At 37.3% G+C, this 14612-nt stretch overlaps 1 protein-coding gene and 2 long non-coding RNA genes across 3 annotated transcripts; all 3 read left to right on the forward strand.

Annotated features, from left to right (window-relative positions):
• The first annotated feature begins 194 nt into the window (after positions 1–194).
• On the forward strand, positions 195–2963 carry LOC140800946 (uncharacterized). Its single transcript, XR_012111329.1, has 2 exons — positions 195–388; positions 2565–2963. It is a non-coding gene; the product is annotated as an uncharacterized lncRNA (long non-coding RNA).
• Positions 2964–4750: 1787 nt separating this feature from the next.
• LOC140800952 (uncharacterized) lies at positions 4751–7506 on the forward strand. The gene is made up of 5 exons (XR_012111331.1): positions 4751–4937; positions 5034–5138; positions 5252–5348; positions 5895–6101; positions 7134–7506. It is a non-coding gene; the product is annotated as an uncharacterized lncRNA (long non-coding RNA).
• A 1469-nt stretch (positions 7507–8975) lies between these two features.
• On the forward strand, positions 8976–10961 carry LOC140780462 (cytochrome P450 94C1-like). The gene has a single exon (XM_073126041.1). The coding sequence runs from the start codon at positions 9329–9331 to the stop codon at positions 10829–10831; it is 1503 nt and encodes a 500-aa protein (XP_072982142.1). The 5' UTR covers positions 8976–9328; the 3' UTR covers positions 10832–10961.
• Positions 10962–14612: the final 3651 nt, after the last annotated feature.

Below are 14612 nucleotides of genomic sequence, written 5' to 3' on the forward strand. Positions count from 1 at the left end.
GGCGATAGCGCTGGCCGTTTGATCTTGCGATAACCAAAATTAACCGTCCGATTGTAAAGGAACTTCATTTATAAAAATAAGCACTCCAAGATGTGTGATCACTGGGCGGATCGGGTCGGGTTTGGTCTCACTGTGCCCGTTAGCTTGTTAACGTCCCCCAGGCCCCAGCCCCAGGCCCCGGCCGACTACTTCGAACCCCGCTAAATATTTGTTTTATTTCAAACTCATCGGCCGCCGCGCCTCTCTATTTTTCAACATTTGTTCCATTGTTTTCCATCATTACCGCGCTCTGCTTTCCACGCGAGATTCAATGCCCTTCTTCTGTTCGACAGTATGTCCAACTCGCGTGATTCAACAATGTTCCTTCTTTCAACGTTCACTCCACCAGGTATCTATTAGCTCGCATTCTGGTTTATTTCTTCCTGATTTTTTTTCCCCAATTGGTGGTCTATATTACCCTCTGCTCAGAGATACTTTTGATCCGAGGGGTATCGTTTATGTGCATGTTGATGGGAGATACTAAGATTAGCTTCTCCTAAAGGGGAGGCCTCTGAGAGGTGAAGAGCAGGCAGTAATTCTGAACTGTAGGGCAGAGAAGTTGCCTATTAAATATTTGAGACTGCCTTTTCATGATAAAAATCTTCAAAAGCAAGATTGGTTGTCAGTGATTGATAAAATTGAAAAGAGATCGGTGAGGTGAAGGAGCCAGATGCTGTCTTTGAGACATAGAATAACCTTGATAAATTTTGTACTTAGTGTTGTTCAACTGTACTTTTTGTCTTTCCTCAACTTTCCTGTGTGGGTCGGAAATAAAATTGATAAGTTAAGGAAAAATTTCTTTGGAAAGGCACAAGTGAAGAAAAAAAAGGTTATCCTCTTTTTAATTGGAAGAATGTGTATATAAGAAAATAGTTTGGTGGAATGGGCATTGTCAATTTGCAAGATTAATAAAGCCCCTCTTGTGAAATGGTGGTACAGGCTTTTAAACTCTCATGTGATACAAAGATATTAAAAAAGAGTTAAGTTTGAATCATTTAAGTTGGTGAATTCTATTAGAATTTCTCCTCTTTTTTGAGGGGTACTTTAGAGACAGGATGTTTTTTAAGTTGGTTTAAATTGGCTGTGCAAAATGGTTAGACGAGTGCAATCTTGCAACAAGATTCTTAGTTTGTTCGAGATTGTTTGGGATGAGGCAATCTCAATTGCTGATATTTGGGATGGTAATAATTAGAATTTGTAGTACGAGAGAAAACTTCTAATCATGGTTTGAAGGATCAGCCGATCCCAATCCGGATCGTCTGAGCCGATCCCCACCGATCCTCTTTCACTATTTTCCTCTCTCTCATTATTTCTTCTTCTCTCTATTTTCACTATTTCTCACTTTTTCTCACTTTCACTATTTTTCACTCTCTTTCTCTCCCTATCAAAGCTATTGCTTCTCAACGCAAAAATCCAGCTCGGGCAAACTCTACCGACGTAGATCCAACTCCGATGACCTTAGCCATGTGAATTTTTTATTTTATTTCTCTCTCTCTCTCTCTCTCTCTCTCTCTCTCTCTCTCTCTCTCTCTCTCTCTCTCTCTCTCTCTCTCTCTCTCTCTCTCTCTTTTCTCTTTTCTTCATTATAATTTTTTTCTCTCATTTACTATGGTAGAGTTTTTTTTCTTTTCGTTTCTTCCACTCTCTCTCTCTCCTTTGTTGCAGCAATTTTAAGTAAATTAGTACTTTTTTTAGTTTTTAGGCTTAATATGTGAATAATTATTATTTTTTTATTTTTTTATTTTTGTTTTAAAATTTTAGAAATTTTATACATTTTTAAATAATATTTAGAATTTTATGTAATTAAAAATAGCTCGATCTGATCCGAGTGATCGATACGGCCGATTTGGCATATACGTATTATTTTTTCAAGAGGCCAATCCCGATGTCTATCCCTGATTTTTTGAACCTTGCCTCTAATACGCTGCATTTAGAAGAGTTGCACATGGTGAATCTTGTGGTGAACAATCAAGTGCAGAAAAGGACTGGTAAGGTGCAGAAAAGGAGTGGTTTGGATAGAGTAAAATGGAGATTTGGCACAAATGGGATTTTTATTATGAAGTCACTTTACAAACTTTTGAATAATAAGAGTATACCTAAGTTATAAAAGATGAATATTTCTCTAAAGGTGAGAGCTTTCTTGTGGTTAGTAACTTAGTATGTCACAACAGGATTTTAACTAAGGATAACCTGCTGAAGAAAGAGCGGTCTGGGAGCTCTCAACATATGTTTTATTAGACAAATGAATCAGTAGAACACATGTTTCTAAAATGTGGTCGTGTGAAAAAGATTATAGGAAAATAAAAGGGATGTTTGGAATTTAAAAAGAAAATCCAAAGCATTTAAAAGATCGGTTCTTGGGGTTGATAAAAAATCTGAACAAAGAAATGAGAAAATGGTGGTTGATTTGCCTTGCGGCCTTGATTTGGAACATTTGGCTTAAGAGGAATAATAGAATTTTTAAACATTGTTCTAAGACCTGGGAGAGTTTGTCTCACAATGCAACATCTCTTTTTCTTGGCAAGGGCTCAGGGAGAAGCTGCGCTCAAGAGGGCCAGGAGATTGATGTAGGGAGTATCGGTAGATATGTTGATTCTGGAGGACAATTGATTGCTGCTCTGGGTCTGAACTGAAGCTGATTATGTCTTGTCATGTAGACTTTTCTTGTTTGCTCAGTAGTGTTGTTTTGTTGCTTTTGATGGTAAGTATGGATGTCTGTAAGTGACATTTTTCTTTTTGTTTCAGTTCTATGTGGACTGCTGTTAGAATTTTTTGGTTATTATGTTGTTATAGTTTGTTTGGTTGTGAAAAGGTTTTGGTTGATTCGGTATGTTGCTGGTAGGTGTTTGTGTTTTCTAGTCTTGGGTCAAAGTGTTTCTGGGATATTATTATATGTTTTGTGTTTGATCTTACTCTATGATTCAGATTAATGTTTTCAATTTTGATGAAGCTGAGACTCTTTTGTCAAGATTAAAAAAGGGTGGCCTCTTCCTTAGATATTGTGTGGGATGAAGGCCACTTGTTTGGTTGTTCTTCGATTAGAATCAGGGCAAATTGGTGCTCTTTGGAATTTCAGATAGGATTCAGATTCTACTTGATCGTGGAATGTGAGTGGTATCAACGAGTGGAATCACGAAGGGGCTAGATATTGAAAGCTAATTATATTCTGTCGCCAGTATGGCACATAATTTTTTTTTTCTGCAAAGTGTAATGTTGATGAGCAGATATGATATTGCCTTGTGGAAGGGACTAGGAAGTTTGTAAGATGTTTTTGGTGCAAAGGTAGATTTATTGGATTTCCTGACATTGAGAGTCGATAGCGATTAAGGCTTATTGATGCATTAGAGTTGATAATAATATACAGATGCATTCAATTTATAGATTTACTACTTATTTATATCTAGTACTATTAATGAATGCACTCATTAAGTTGGTTATGAAATTCATTTTCTTTCATGAAACACATCAACAAGGTTCTACTTCTACAGTATGTGGCATTTGAGTATTCCTTAATCAGCTCTGTTTACTGGTTAAGCCAATAATATGAATAGTTAAAAGCAATCTTGACTAGTAAAACATCTTTTTTTGAAAGACGGCCTTTAACTTTTCTTAAGTGCATCCTATTCCTAACTTTTATAATTCTCTGGTTTAAGAACTTCCCATCTTACATATTGATCAAGTAAAGATTTATGCAATCAGGTTTGCCTTAGATTACGTGACATGTATGTCTTGCAGGTCCTCTTGCCTTAGTAAAACATCTTTGCCTTAGATTGCTATCTTTTTTTCAACAACAATAGCCTCAATAAACTCGAAGATCCAAAACTCTAGATCTGCCATAATTGGACTCAAAACCAAGTTGATCAGCATTGGCATTGAGATTACTGCTTCAATTAGATTAGTTTGATAATCTATGAATTTCTTCATTTCGAGCTTGTCTGACCTTTTTGGATTCCTCAAAGAAGAAAAATAAAGTAGAAGAATAAAAAAGAACTATCGTATATAAGCCTATTATGAGTTTGGGACAATTGTGAATGCCACCATATTCTATGTTTATTATCTATCAGAATCAGATTGGACCTAGAGAGGTGGAGATTTGATCACATAATTTATTTTTTGTGTAGAATTTACAGGGGCTTCTTGCTAGATTTATGCATTTAAGAATCTCTCTTAAGAAAAAGTTTATTTCATGCATTGTCATTGGCTTCTTAAGTTTAATTTCTTCTTTCTATACATTTGAATTTAGTGAACAATCTTTAAGTAAAAATCAACTAATTTTAACTTAAATAATTTCTAGGACATGTGTCTGACCCTCTGATAGACATCTTCATATCCCTCTAAACTCTAAACTCTAAACTCTTCCTTATATTTGTCATATATAAGGTTACCTTTGGTCTTGAGACCATTTTGTAACACTGGAATGTTGCATGAAGACCCCTTATTTATCCTTAAATTTGATAGTTCTCTTTGTAGTTCTGATAAACCAAGGTAACCTCTGAACCAGTTGTCCCCTAAACAAATATCAAATTACCACAGTGATATCAAGTAGCTATCTTATAATAAGTAGTAGCCTCGGCCGAGAAAAGGAAAACAAATATTATAAGTTGAGCATTGTTAGCAGCATTGTGTTTTTAATCCCTTCATGAAGGTTGCTTACTTAAGAAACCTGAGCACCTGATAAAGGATCTTTTTTTTTTCGTGTATGTGGCTATATGCATGTTCCTAGGTGGTGGATTGTTATCCTCTCCAAAGACTAAATTAAAGTTTCTGTCTTAGGTAGACTTTATGCTGCCAAGTTGTCTATATAATAAGCGCTAAGCCTGTCATGTTCTTCCTGCCACTTGTAATTTTGTAGCTTGTTTCTAACATAGATGCTGAATTGCTGGCCCTCACTACTGGAGGTAAATGTTACAAATTACTAGTAATTGTATTTTATACATGTATGAAAAAATTTCCTTTCTGTGCACTTCAACAAACCATTCTATTTTTCCTTTCAGTAGGACATGGAAAGCAGTTCACAGATATCGTTCTTTAGGACATGAGTTTGAAGAGCAACTGACTAGTTACAAACAATAGGAAAGAATGCTGCAAAGAGTTTCCGTGTATGTTTTTGGTAGATGTCAAGGTTTATATGGGTCTTCTAGATGTATTCTTAATATTGCAACTTGCACAAAGTAATATTTGTTGTCTAATCCATATCTGGTCGATCTTGCAGTGGATGCAAGTTGGTAGCTGATTAAAGGAAAAAAGCGTAGAGAGTGAACAAAGAAATATTGGCTGAACTAAGCTGGAACAAGATAAAGAAAAGACTGGTAGGTCTTGATTATTATCAGCAGATAATTTACAGTTGCCATGTATCCCTCTATCCAAAGTAGTTGATGAAATTTTAAGCTGTCTATCAAAAACATGTTCTCTTTGAAGTCAAGTTGTGCTTTTCTCAGTGATTTCAGTAGCTATATAATCATCATTTCAACAGATATAGACTGCAGCCAATAGCAAAATCATTCGCTATCAGGATGTTGGATGGCCCATGTCCATGTCCTTCATTTCAGAGTCTACTTTTTGAGGCATAATGTCTGCAATCATGAATATTGCAAGCAACAATGATAGGAGATGACGTGTCGCATGAGCATATCCAAAGATTTTTGTCATGTGATGGGTGGCTAGAATTGTTTAGCATCTGAATTCAATCTTCCAGTGCAGAAGACCTTTATTTATCCCCATTGTGTTCATTATATGTTGTCTTTATTGGTGACTTCTAAAACCACTGTGTTGCTTTAAAAAATTATCTTTGCCATTTTCCTGCATTATTAGTGGAGCTATATATGATCTCTAACGAAAGCAATTACTTCAATCAGTACAGGCATTTGGTTTGGCAGCAACTGGTAGCTAGATATGCTTGAAGGAGAATGAGGTTAAAGATTGTCCAAATCTCCAATATATTCTGCACCACTGCCCGTCTATGGAAAGATTCAGATCCCCTTCCATGGGGTAAAAGATTATGTAAATCGTTCCACTATCAGCTCAAGTTCATGACAGCAGAAACATTATGAAGTGGAGCCGACGTAAGTTACTTGAAGAAAACTAATCAACTACCACAAACATGATGTTGTTTTCATTCGAAACCTTTAAAAAATATGCCAAAAAAAAAAAAACTTTCTATTATGTTTACATGTGAGAAAATCTGCAATCTGCAATTGCCTTGAAAACCTACAGTGACATTATTACCCATCTTTAACTATCTTCTTTAAGATGTCGTTAGCTATTTTATTGTGTGATAGTTATCTCCTTGTTTCATACTTGGCATCTAGCAAGTAGTCTGCCGTATAAAAACACATATCTCTGTTACTATCAAAAGGACATCATTATAAGCCAAGGAATTGACTTTAATTTGCTAGTCGAATTTTGGTTTTCCCAAACTCAAGTTCTGTTTAGCTTCTTAATAAGGCAAGTATTCTCCCTGATCAGGCTCAAAATGATTTATGATATGGGCATAGAGATACATGGCTACAAAGCTAGTAATTGGCATAGTCATGTTTTGTTTTTCTGAGAATTAGACCAACAAGCTTGAAGCCAAAGGCATAAGTTAAAGTTTCAATTGACCTTTAAGCTTATGGGTTACCATACATACGGCAAGATACACTGCTATAGATAAATCTGTTTTTTTGGTGATATAGTACTTAGGAAATTACATAGTAGTTATGTTTATTATGATTATTATTTCTCATAATATTGAATTTGTTCAAATTGCTCTCCTTGGTCATTCTTTTAGATAGAAATCTTATCCTGATCATCTATTTTTTTTTTTTAAATCTCATACGAGATTGGTCACAGTTGGGGTTGAAATGGGCTGATAATCTTCTATTCATTATTCTCTCTTCTTCTTCTTCTTCTTCTTCTTCTTCTTTTAATACTTTACTCGTGTATGAAAATTTCTAATAAATAATCCTGTTACTATGAAATAATTGGAAAGATGTTATCTTGAAGAGCTCATAGCATTCCTATGGACCAGGATTTGGCTGTCATATTTCTTGTCTGTAGGTACGAATAACTTTTGTAAATACAAAAATTTATAACGAAAAAAAAATCTGTCGCAGGTCCGATTCGACGATGAGATTAACAACGTACAGGTGGAGAGGAGAGGCTCTTCACTCCTAGTTGGACCAACGGATTAAACAACAGATTTAATCTCCTCCTGGATCCTATCGTGATTGATTGTGTGGCATAGATTGCATTTTTGCATGCCAAAAACAGAATGTCCCAGAGAGGTGGAGGCACAGGGTTTTGATATTTGACGCTTGTCCTTGTTGTCAATATGCCTGCCAGGACGAGTAGTCGGCACAAAGTGGGGGACCATAGCACATAAAGCCAGCAGGCCTTCATACGATTCCTGTCACCCTTGTCTTTCTTCTCTTCGTTTGAGTCTAAATCCATCCAGATACTACTACTATTACTACTAATACTTCATTACAAAGCCTAGTTTCCAAGCTTTGGCAGAATTTCCATTGGCCGACATCAAATGGCTTAATCAAATTGTTTTCTGTGACTGGAATCTGCAATCTGAGAAGAGGACTCCTCCCAGCATTCCTGTTCACTGCCAGAGACATCCACTTGGGAGAATAATCAAACAGTGTATGTGTGTGGACTAGAAATCCTTACCTCGGTTAAGTATCCGGGAAAGATTCTATACTAATAAACCCGAATCAAAACTTACTAACTAACGACAACGGCGGTAGTTAATTGCCCCTGTAACCCATCAGTCAAAGCGAATAACTATATATTTAATCCCAACCCCCCAACTTTATTAGATTAGATAGAACTCAGAAACCCAAGATAGATAATAAATATACCAACCCGACACTTTGCATTGCTACCCAAATAAATAAATAAAACAAAATAGTAGTTCCTTTCCCCCCTCCCCCCCCTTTTTCTTCTTCTTTTCTCCCATTTATTCGACACGTCACGCACGAGCTCAATTAGCCCTGACAGGGTAAGTGACACGAAGCCACGATAGATCCGTTTTAGTTTATTAGGCATCCCCCACAATCTTAGCTACATCCAAATCCACATGGGTGGGCTCCCCTGTTCCCTTAAAAGTATGTCAATTAATTACGGTATTTTTATACACATACATAGTATTATATTATATTATACAAATATTGGGGTTAATTGTTTTGCATTATTAGATGATGCCAGAATGCATCCAACGCAGCACACCACCAGCTCCTGTTATTATATTGCGGATGCTTCCATGATTAACCCTCACCCTATTAACTAGCTTCCGTCATGACTCCATAATTAGTCCTCTAATCCCGGCTCGCAGGTTTAGCTTTTTCTGTCCTTATTCCAGGAGCTACCTTACATAGGGTGGGAAATCAAGATACCACGGACCTCCCTACTTGGGCTTGGGCGTTCTAGATGCAGAAGAGAGGAAATGGTCGGAAAAAGAGCGCACGTGGGTTGAAAACGGATAAATCCCACCAAGTGTCAAGTTGAGACCCGTGACTCCTTTACCAATACCTCTCTCCCTCTCACCCTCTCTCCCCCTCTCCTAATCTTAATATATATATATATATATAAATGGAGCATGATATAACCGTGTCTATCTGTTGGGATGGCTTTAGTTAGAGTATTAAAGAAATCCCTTTCTTCTCCCATCTTGGGCCCCACCCCCCTGTAGTCCATCCACCTAATCCTAATATGACCACGGTAATGCGATTGTGCATTCACACTTGCACAGTGACAATAATGGCGTTGCGGGATTGGGACTGAAACTTTGTATTAAATTGCGCAGGACCTGGACCGACTCGTATTCAAACGCAAATTTAACTCACTGTTCCTAGCTAACTCTACTGCACTGCTGGAGTGCTGGTAATAACTTTTATTTTATTTTATTTTATTATCTTATTTAAGAAAAAAGAAGAAGAAAGAAGAAGTTGTATTCGATCTAACCGAGCACACAGTTTCAAACAGTGCTGTCTTTTACGTGAAAAAGAAAAAGGAATTCATTAATTTTTACCGCGAAGAAAAGAAGAACGCAAGCTTTTGGCAGGAAAACAAAGTACAACCAGCCTTCCGTAATGTCCGTAGCCCACCACTAACAGAAGAACAGCGGTAACTAAAATAAAACAACCCTTTTCTCCACCCCCACTATATATAATTCTCCTCCTCCTCCATTACCCAAAGCTTATCTATCTCCAAAACACACACATAGGAAGAGAAGAGAGAGAGATTTTTTTTTATATATAAAAGAAATTAAAAAATAAAATTACTAAGAAGAAGATAGGAGATCATGGAAGTAGAGGGATTCCGGTCGCACTTCACCTTCCTCTTCTTCTCCTTCGCCATCTCCTTCCTCCTCTTCTCCCTAATCGTACGCCTTCTCAAGTCTCGCCCTTGCGGGTGGTGCAACTGCGCCGTGTGTGAGTCCTACGTGGCCTCCTCGTGGTCGTCGGAGTTCGACAACCTGTGCGACTGGTACACCCACCTCCTCAAGCAATCCCCCACCCGTACCATCCACGTCCACGTGCTAGGCAACGTCATCACCGCCGAACCGGCCAACGTCGAGCACATGCTCAAGACCCGCTTTGACAACTACCCAAAAGGAAAGCCCTTCTCAGCCATCCTCGGCGACTTCTTGGGCCGGGGAATCTTCAACGTCGACGGCGAGCTGTGGCAGTTCCAGCGGAAGTTAGCCTTCGCCGAGCTCGCCGGCGGCTCCGTCCGGGCATTCGCCTCGCACATCGTCGACGCAGAGATCCGCCGCCGCCTCCTCCCCCTCCTCGACTCTGCCGCCACCGCAGACGAAGACGTTATATTAGATCTCCAAGACGTATTCCGCCGGTTCGCGTTCGATAATATTTGTAAGATCTCATTCGGGGTAGATCCGGGCTGCCTCCATCTGTCGCTGCCGATGTCGGAGTTCGCGGCGGCGTTCGACAAGGCGTCGATGCTGTCGGCGTGGCGAGCGACGGCGACGGTGCCAGCTGTGTGGCAGATAAAGAGGTTGCTGAACGTCGGGTCGGAGAGGGAGCTCCGGGAGGCAATCGGGTTGGTCAACCGGCTCGCCGAGGAGGTGATCCGGCAGCGGCGGAAGCTGGGGTTCGCGTCGAGCCACGACCTCCTCTCCCACTTCATGGGCTCGGTCGACGACGACCGCCTCCTCCGCGACATCGTCGTCAGCTTCCTCCTCGCCGGCCGGGATACCGTCGCCTCCGCCCTCACTTGCTTCTTCAAGCTCCTCTCCCAAAACCCAGCCGTCGCCTCCGCCATCCGCGACGAGATCCGCCGCGTCGGCGGGGAGAAGCCGAAGGAGATGCACTACCTGCACGCCGCGATCTTCGAGAGCATGCGGCTGTTCCCGCCGGTACAGTTCGACTCCAAGTTCTGCCTCGCCGACGACGTGCTCCCCGACGGGACGCCGGTCGTGAAGGGGACGAGGGTGACATACCACGCCTACGCGATGGGGAGGATGGAGGAGCTCTGGGGGGAGGACGCCGCCGAGTTCAAGCCGGAGAGGTGGCTCCAGAACGGCGCCTTCGTACCGGTGAGCCCGTTCAAGTACCCGGTGTTCCACGCCGGCCTGCGCATCTGCGTCGGGAAGGAGATGGCTCTCATGGAGATGAAGGCCGTCATCACCGCCGTCGTTAGCAGCTTCGACATCGACGTCGTAGACGGACGCCGATCGCCCAAGTTTGCGCCCGGGCTCACTGCGTCTCTCGGCGGCGGTTTACCGGTTCGCGTTCGCCGAAGGAACGACGTCAGTTACTTTAGCTTGCATGCATTTGTTAATTAATACTTCATCGCCGGAATTACTCAAATCTTATCTCCTGCTTTTGTGTATAGAGAATGTATGAATCCATATTCATGTATGCTAGCTCATATATAATTGATTAATTAATGTAAATTATATTAAGATTTCAAAACTAGCTAGTCTCTTCTAATTAATTTCTTCAAAATATGTCATCCATTCTACACGCATAGTTATAACATGATAACAGTACGTAGATAATAGCACTCAGAGAATATATAAATAAATAAATATATATATAGTGGTATATCTAATCCAATAGCAGTGCGGCATGTGTTATGGGGATCAAGGTTTGGAGTTTTCCTCTGAGACTGTGGACCAATGGCAATGTTACTATGGGCTGCTTCTCTTTAATATTAATTTTTTCTCTCATGCATTGCATATCTATCTCTCTCTCTCTCTCTATATATATATATATATTATGATAGGGATCATGCAAGTTTCTTATGATGGTCGATATATACAGCAGTGGTTAGCATACAACTGTCCTGCACGTGCTATTAACACCCTCAGATTCCTTTGTATTATTTTTTTTAATAAAATATATTTTAATTTCTTGTATTTATGTCTAAAATTATTTTACTCTTATAAATCTCAAATCAGTCTCTATACTTACGGTACGATTAAAGTGAGATCATTAAATTAAGATGGAGACATTTTAATTATTTAAGCACATTGTATTAATTTTGATTAAAAAATTGACAGTTTCACTTTAATTGAAAATGCAGAGGCTCCACGACCAACCCTTCTCAAGTGCAACCAAATTTTTATTTTTTATCTTAATTGGCTAATCGATTCATAGATTTGTTAGCCTCGCGGTAGATATGCTTGAACTTAACACAAGACACATGTAAAGACAGCCTTAAATGATGTTGTCCACTAACCAAGGAGAGAGATTGATGACTCTTATGATGTTGACGAGAAGAAAAGAGTCCATCTTAATCTCAATATGGGTCACACTCTAATGTCTAAAATAGATTGGAGGACTATGCTGAGAGCCATTGCTTGGCCATCAATGTGAAATTAAAGGAGCCCACCAATGTCTTTGAGCTAGTACGGTGTAATATTATAATGTTCAATGAAGTATTAAAGTTATATTAAATGCACCCCCGCTCATGAATATCGTTCGAAGGTTATGAATGACTATCTAACAGCATAGAATTTTCTGCATATCTTCGCTAAATTATAGTATTTAATTTGCAAGTAGCTAAGATACAGAATGTAAACCATAAATTTGTTAAAAAAAAAAATAAGATTGCATGTACACATCTTCCCTTTTAAACAACCTCCATAAAATAAAAAGATATGCCACTAATTAAGCAATGGTTCAATCTAGTTGTCAATGATTAATGCTTGTATGCAATTGTAGGAGTCGAGCTCTTGAACTTAGCCTTATAGCTAGTGATCTCTAGATTTGCCTACACTAATTGATATATTCTAAAGAGAGAGAAACAAAAAAAAAACTATATTTAGATCCGTTAAATTATTAAAAATATCTTAAACTCTCTTTTTGTTAGATTTTCTATTATATTATAATTTTCTATGGGTGAATTAAAAAGTTGGCCAACCATAATGGAATATGACTCAGCCTAAGATTTTCTTTAAGAAAAATAATAATTTCCTCTGCATGATCTACTACGCATGAGATGCCATTCTCATCATGCAGGTAGTGGAAAAAATCACCATCCTTCTCCTATAGATGACGATCACGTAAATTTAAAGGGCAAACTTAGTGACGTCTTCTTTCTCGTGATCATAGTGATTTGTTCGGACCAAAAAATAAATAAAAAAAGGAGAAAAAAAATACTATAAAATTGGATTACGAGGGGTTGTCAAAATTTGAATCAGAGCCTATCGATCTTTGTCGCAATGAGCACTTATTGTGGACATGGTTTTTGAGGTGGGAGTGTCAACCTAACAAGTTGATGGAAGTGTCCCTCAGTGTTTCCAAAGTGCTCAAATATATTTAAACACATCATAAGAAAAGGAAAAAAGAAGAAGAAGATGATAATTTTTTGTTTTTTTTAATATTATTTTTCCTTTCTTAAAAGTAGTCAGTATTATATTACACCTTATATTTTATTACTAATAATTATAGAGAGAGAGAGAAGCCCGGGGTTAATTTATATTGAATCATTTGTCATATTTTTTTAGTGCTTTTGAATTATTTATCATTCGAATCTCTCATTTTTTAACTAATGGTTTAGAAGACCAGATATTCGTTGAATAGTCCGAACAAAATGCTATTTTTTTAATATAAAAATACTTAGGCTTCACCGAATTTTAAAACATACTAAGCCGTCTCTCGTCTGGATTTGAAATAATTTTTTCCATAATAATTCCTTAGGATTAAAGTCAATATTGCAAATTTCTTAGATAAAATCTTTTTGACTCTACAACTGAAATTGCAAAAAAAGGAAAAAAAAACCACGTACACCCGTTGATCTAATTTTTTTTTTTGATTTAGAGGTCTATATAAATTTTTTTTCTTAATTCAAGAGGTATATATGAATATATTTCTTCGATAATAAAAAATTTCGAAGAGTATACATGTAACACAGTGATATATGACTCTAAATAAAATTATCCCTAAGGGGTAAAAGAAGGCAGAGAGTATTTAAGATATTTTAAAAATGTAAACTTAGTGCAACTAGCTATAGGAAATTAAAAAAGAAAAAGAAAAAAAAATTAAGGATTGGGTTACAAATAGCTTTCGTTAATCATCCCTTAAAAAATATTATCAAAGAAAAAAAAAACAAGAGATAGGTAGAGCTAAGATTCCTTCTTCTTTTGTTTTGGGATTGCATTGAATTATTAGAAGTTGATGAGCAACAAAGACTAATCGAATACCTTCTTTTGATATGACCCTAAGTTCCAAATTAGGGGAAAATAAACTATGTTATATGTATATATATATATATATATACAACTAGATCTCTCATAGCACATTGCAGCATTTTTTCTATGATAATGACATGCATTTAAATATATGTACAAGCGAATCTTGCAAATGCCTGACTAGATTGTGCTACCTAAACTACTTAAAAAGGGACCATCTCTCAATAGGTGAGGGAAAAAAATATCAAATAGTAATATAAGCTACAAGAACATGTGGAAGGAGGCAATACATTATATATATATATATATATATATACTAATTGGATAATGATCAATTAGTTAAAAGAGGCTTATATTGTATTAAAGTTTTCAATTCAAATTCCAATAATATTGATATTTAGTGAGATGCAATTAGTTTTTTTTTTACTTATATATATTAACATGTAGTTTAAAATAGCGTTTGATTTATGCATAAATGCTACTTATATAAGGTAAGTGACAAGTTATGTACAAATTTTATGATAGATAGAGAGGTGTGATTACGCGATTTAATATGTAAGATATCTATTACAATTAACATGCTTATTTACTTACCGTTAGTAACTAACTATATTCAACGTAATTATTTTATTTTAAAAAATAATATATGAGTAAAAATTATAGATATTCCTAATTTATATTTAGGAAATATATATAAATTTATCTTTAAAATAACTCTAGGGATAATATAGATAATTATTTTATTTTTTAGCCTAGAGATCCGTACAGTCATTTTTTTTCGTAGCTTAAAAGGGTATATATAGATATTCTTTTTAGTTTAAAATATAACGATAGTTCAAAAAGTCTGAGTAGAATTATCACAAAACTTTATATCATGAATCAAACTAGGAACTAGGCCTAAGTGTCTATGATCTTTATGAGTGCATAT

This window comes from Typha latifolia, chromosome 1 (assembly GCF_019914945.1).
Source record: "Typha latifolia isolate L0001 chromosome 1, TyphaL0001v2, whole genome shotgun sequence".
NCBI lineage: Eukaryota > Viridiplantae > Streptophyta > Magnoliopsida > Poales > Typhaceae > Typha > Typha latifolia.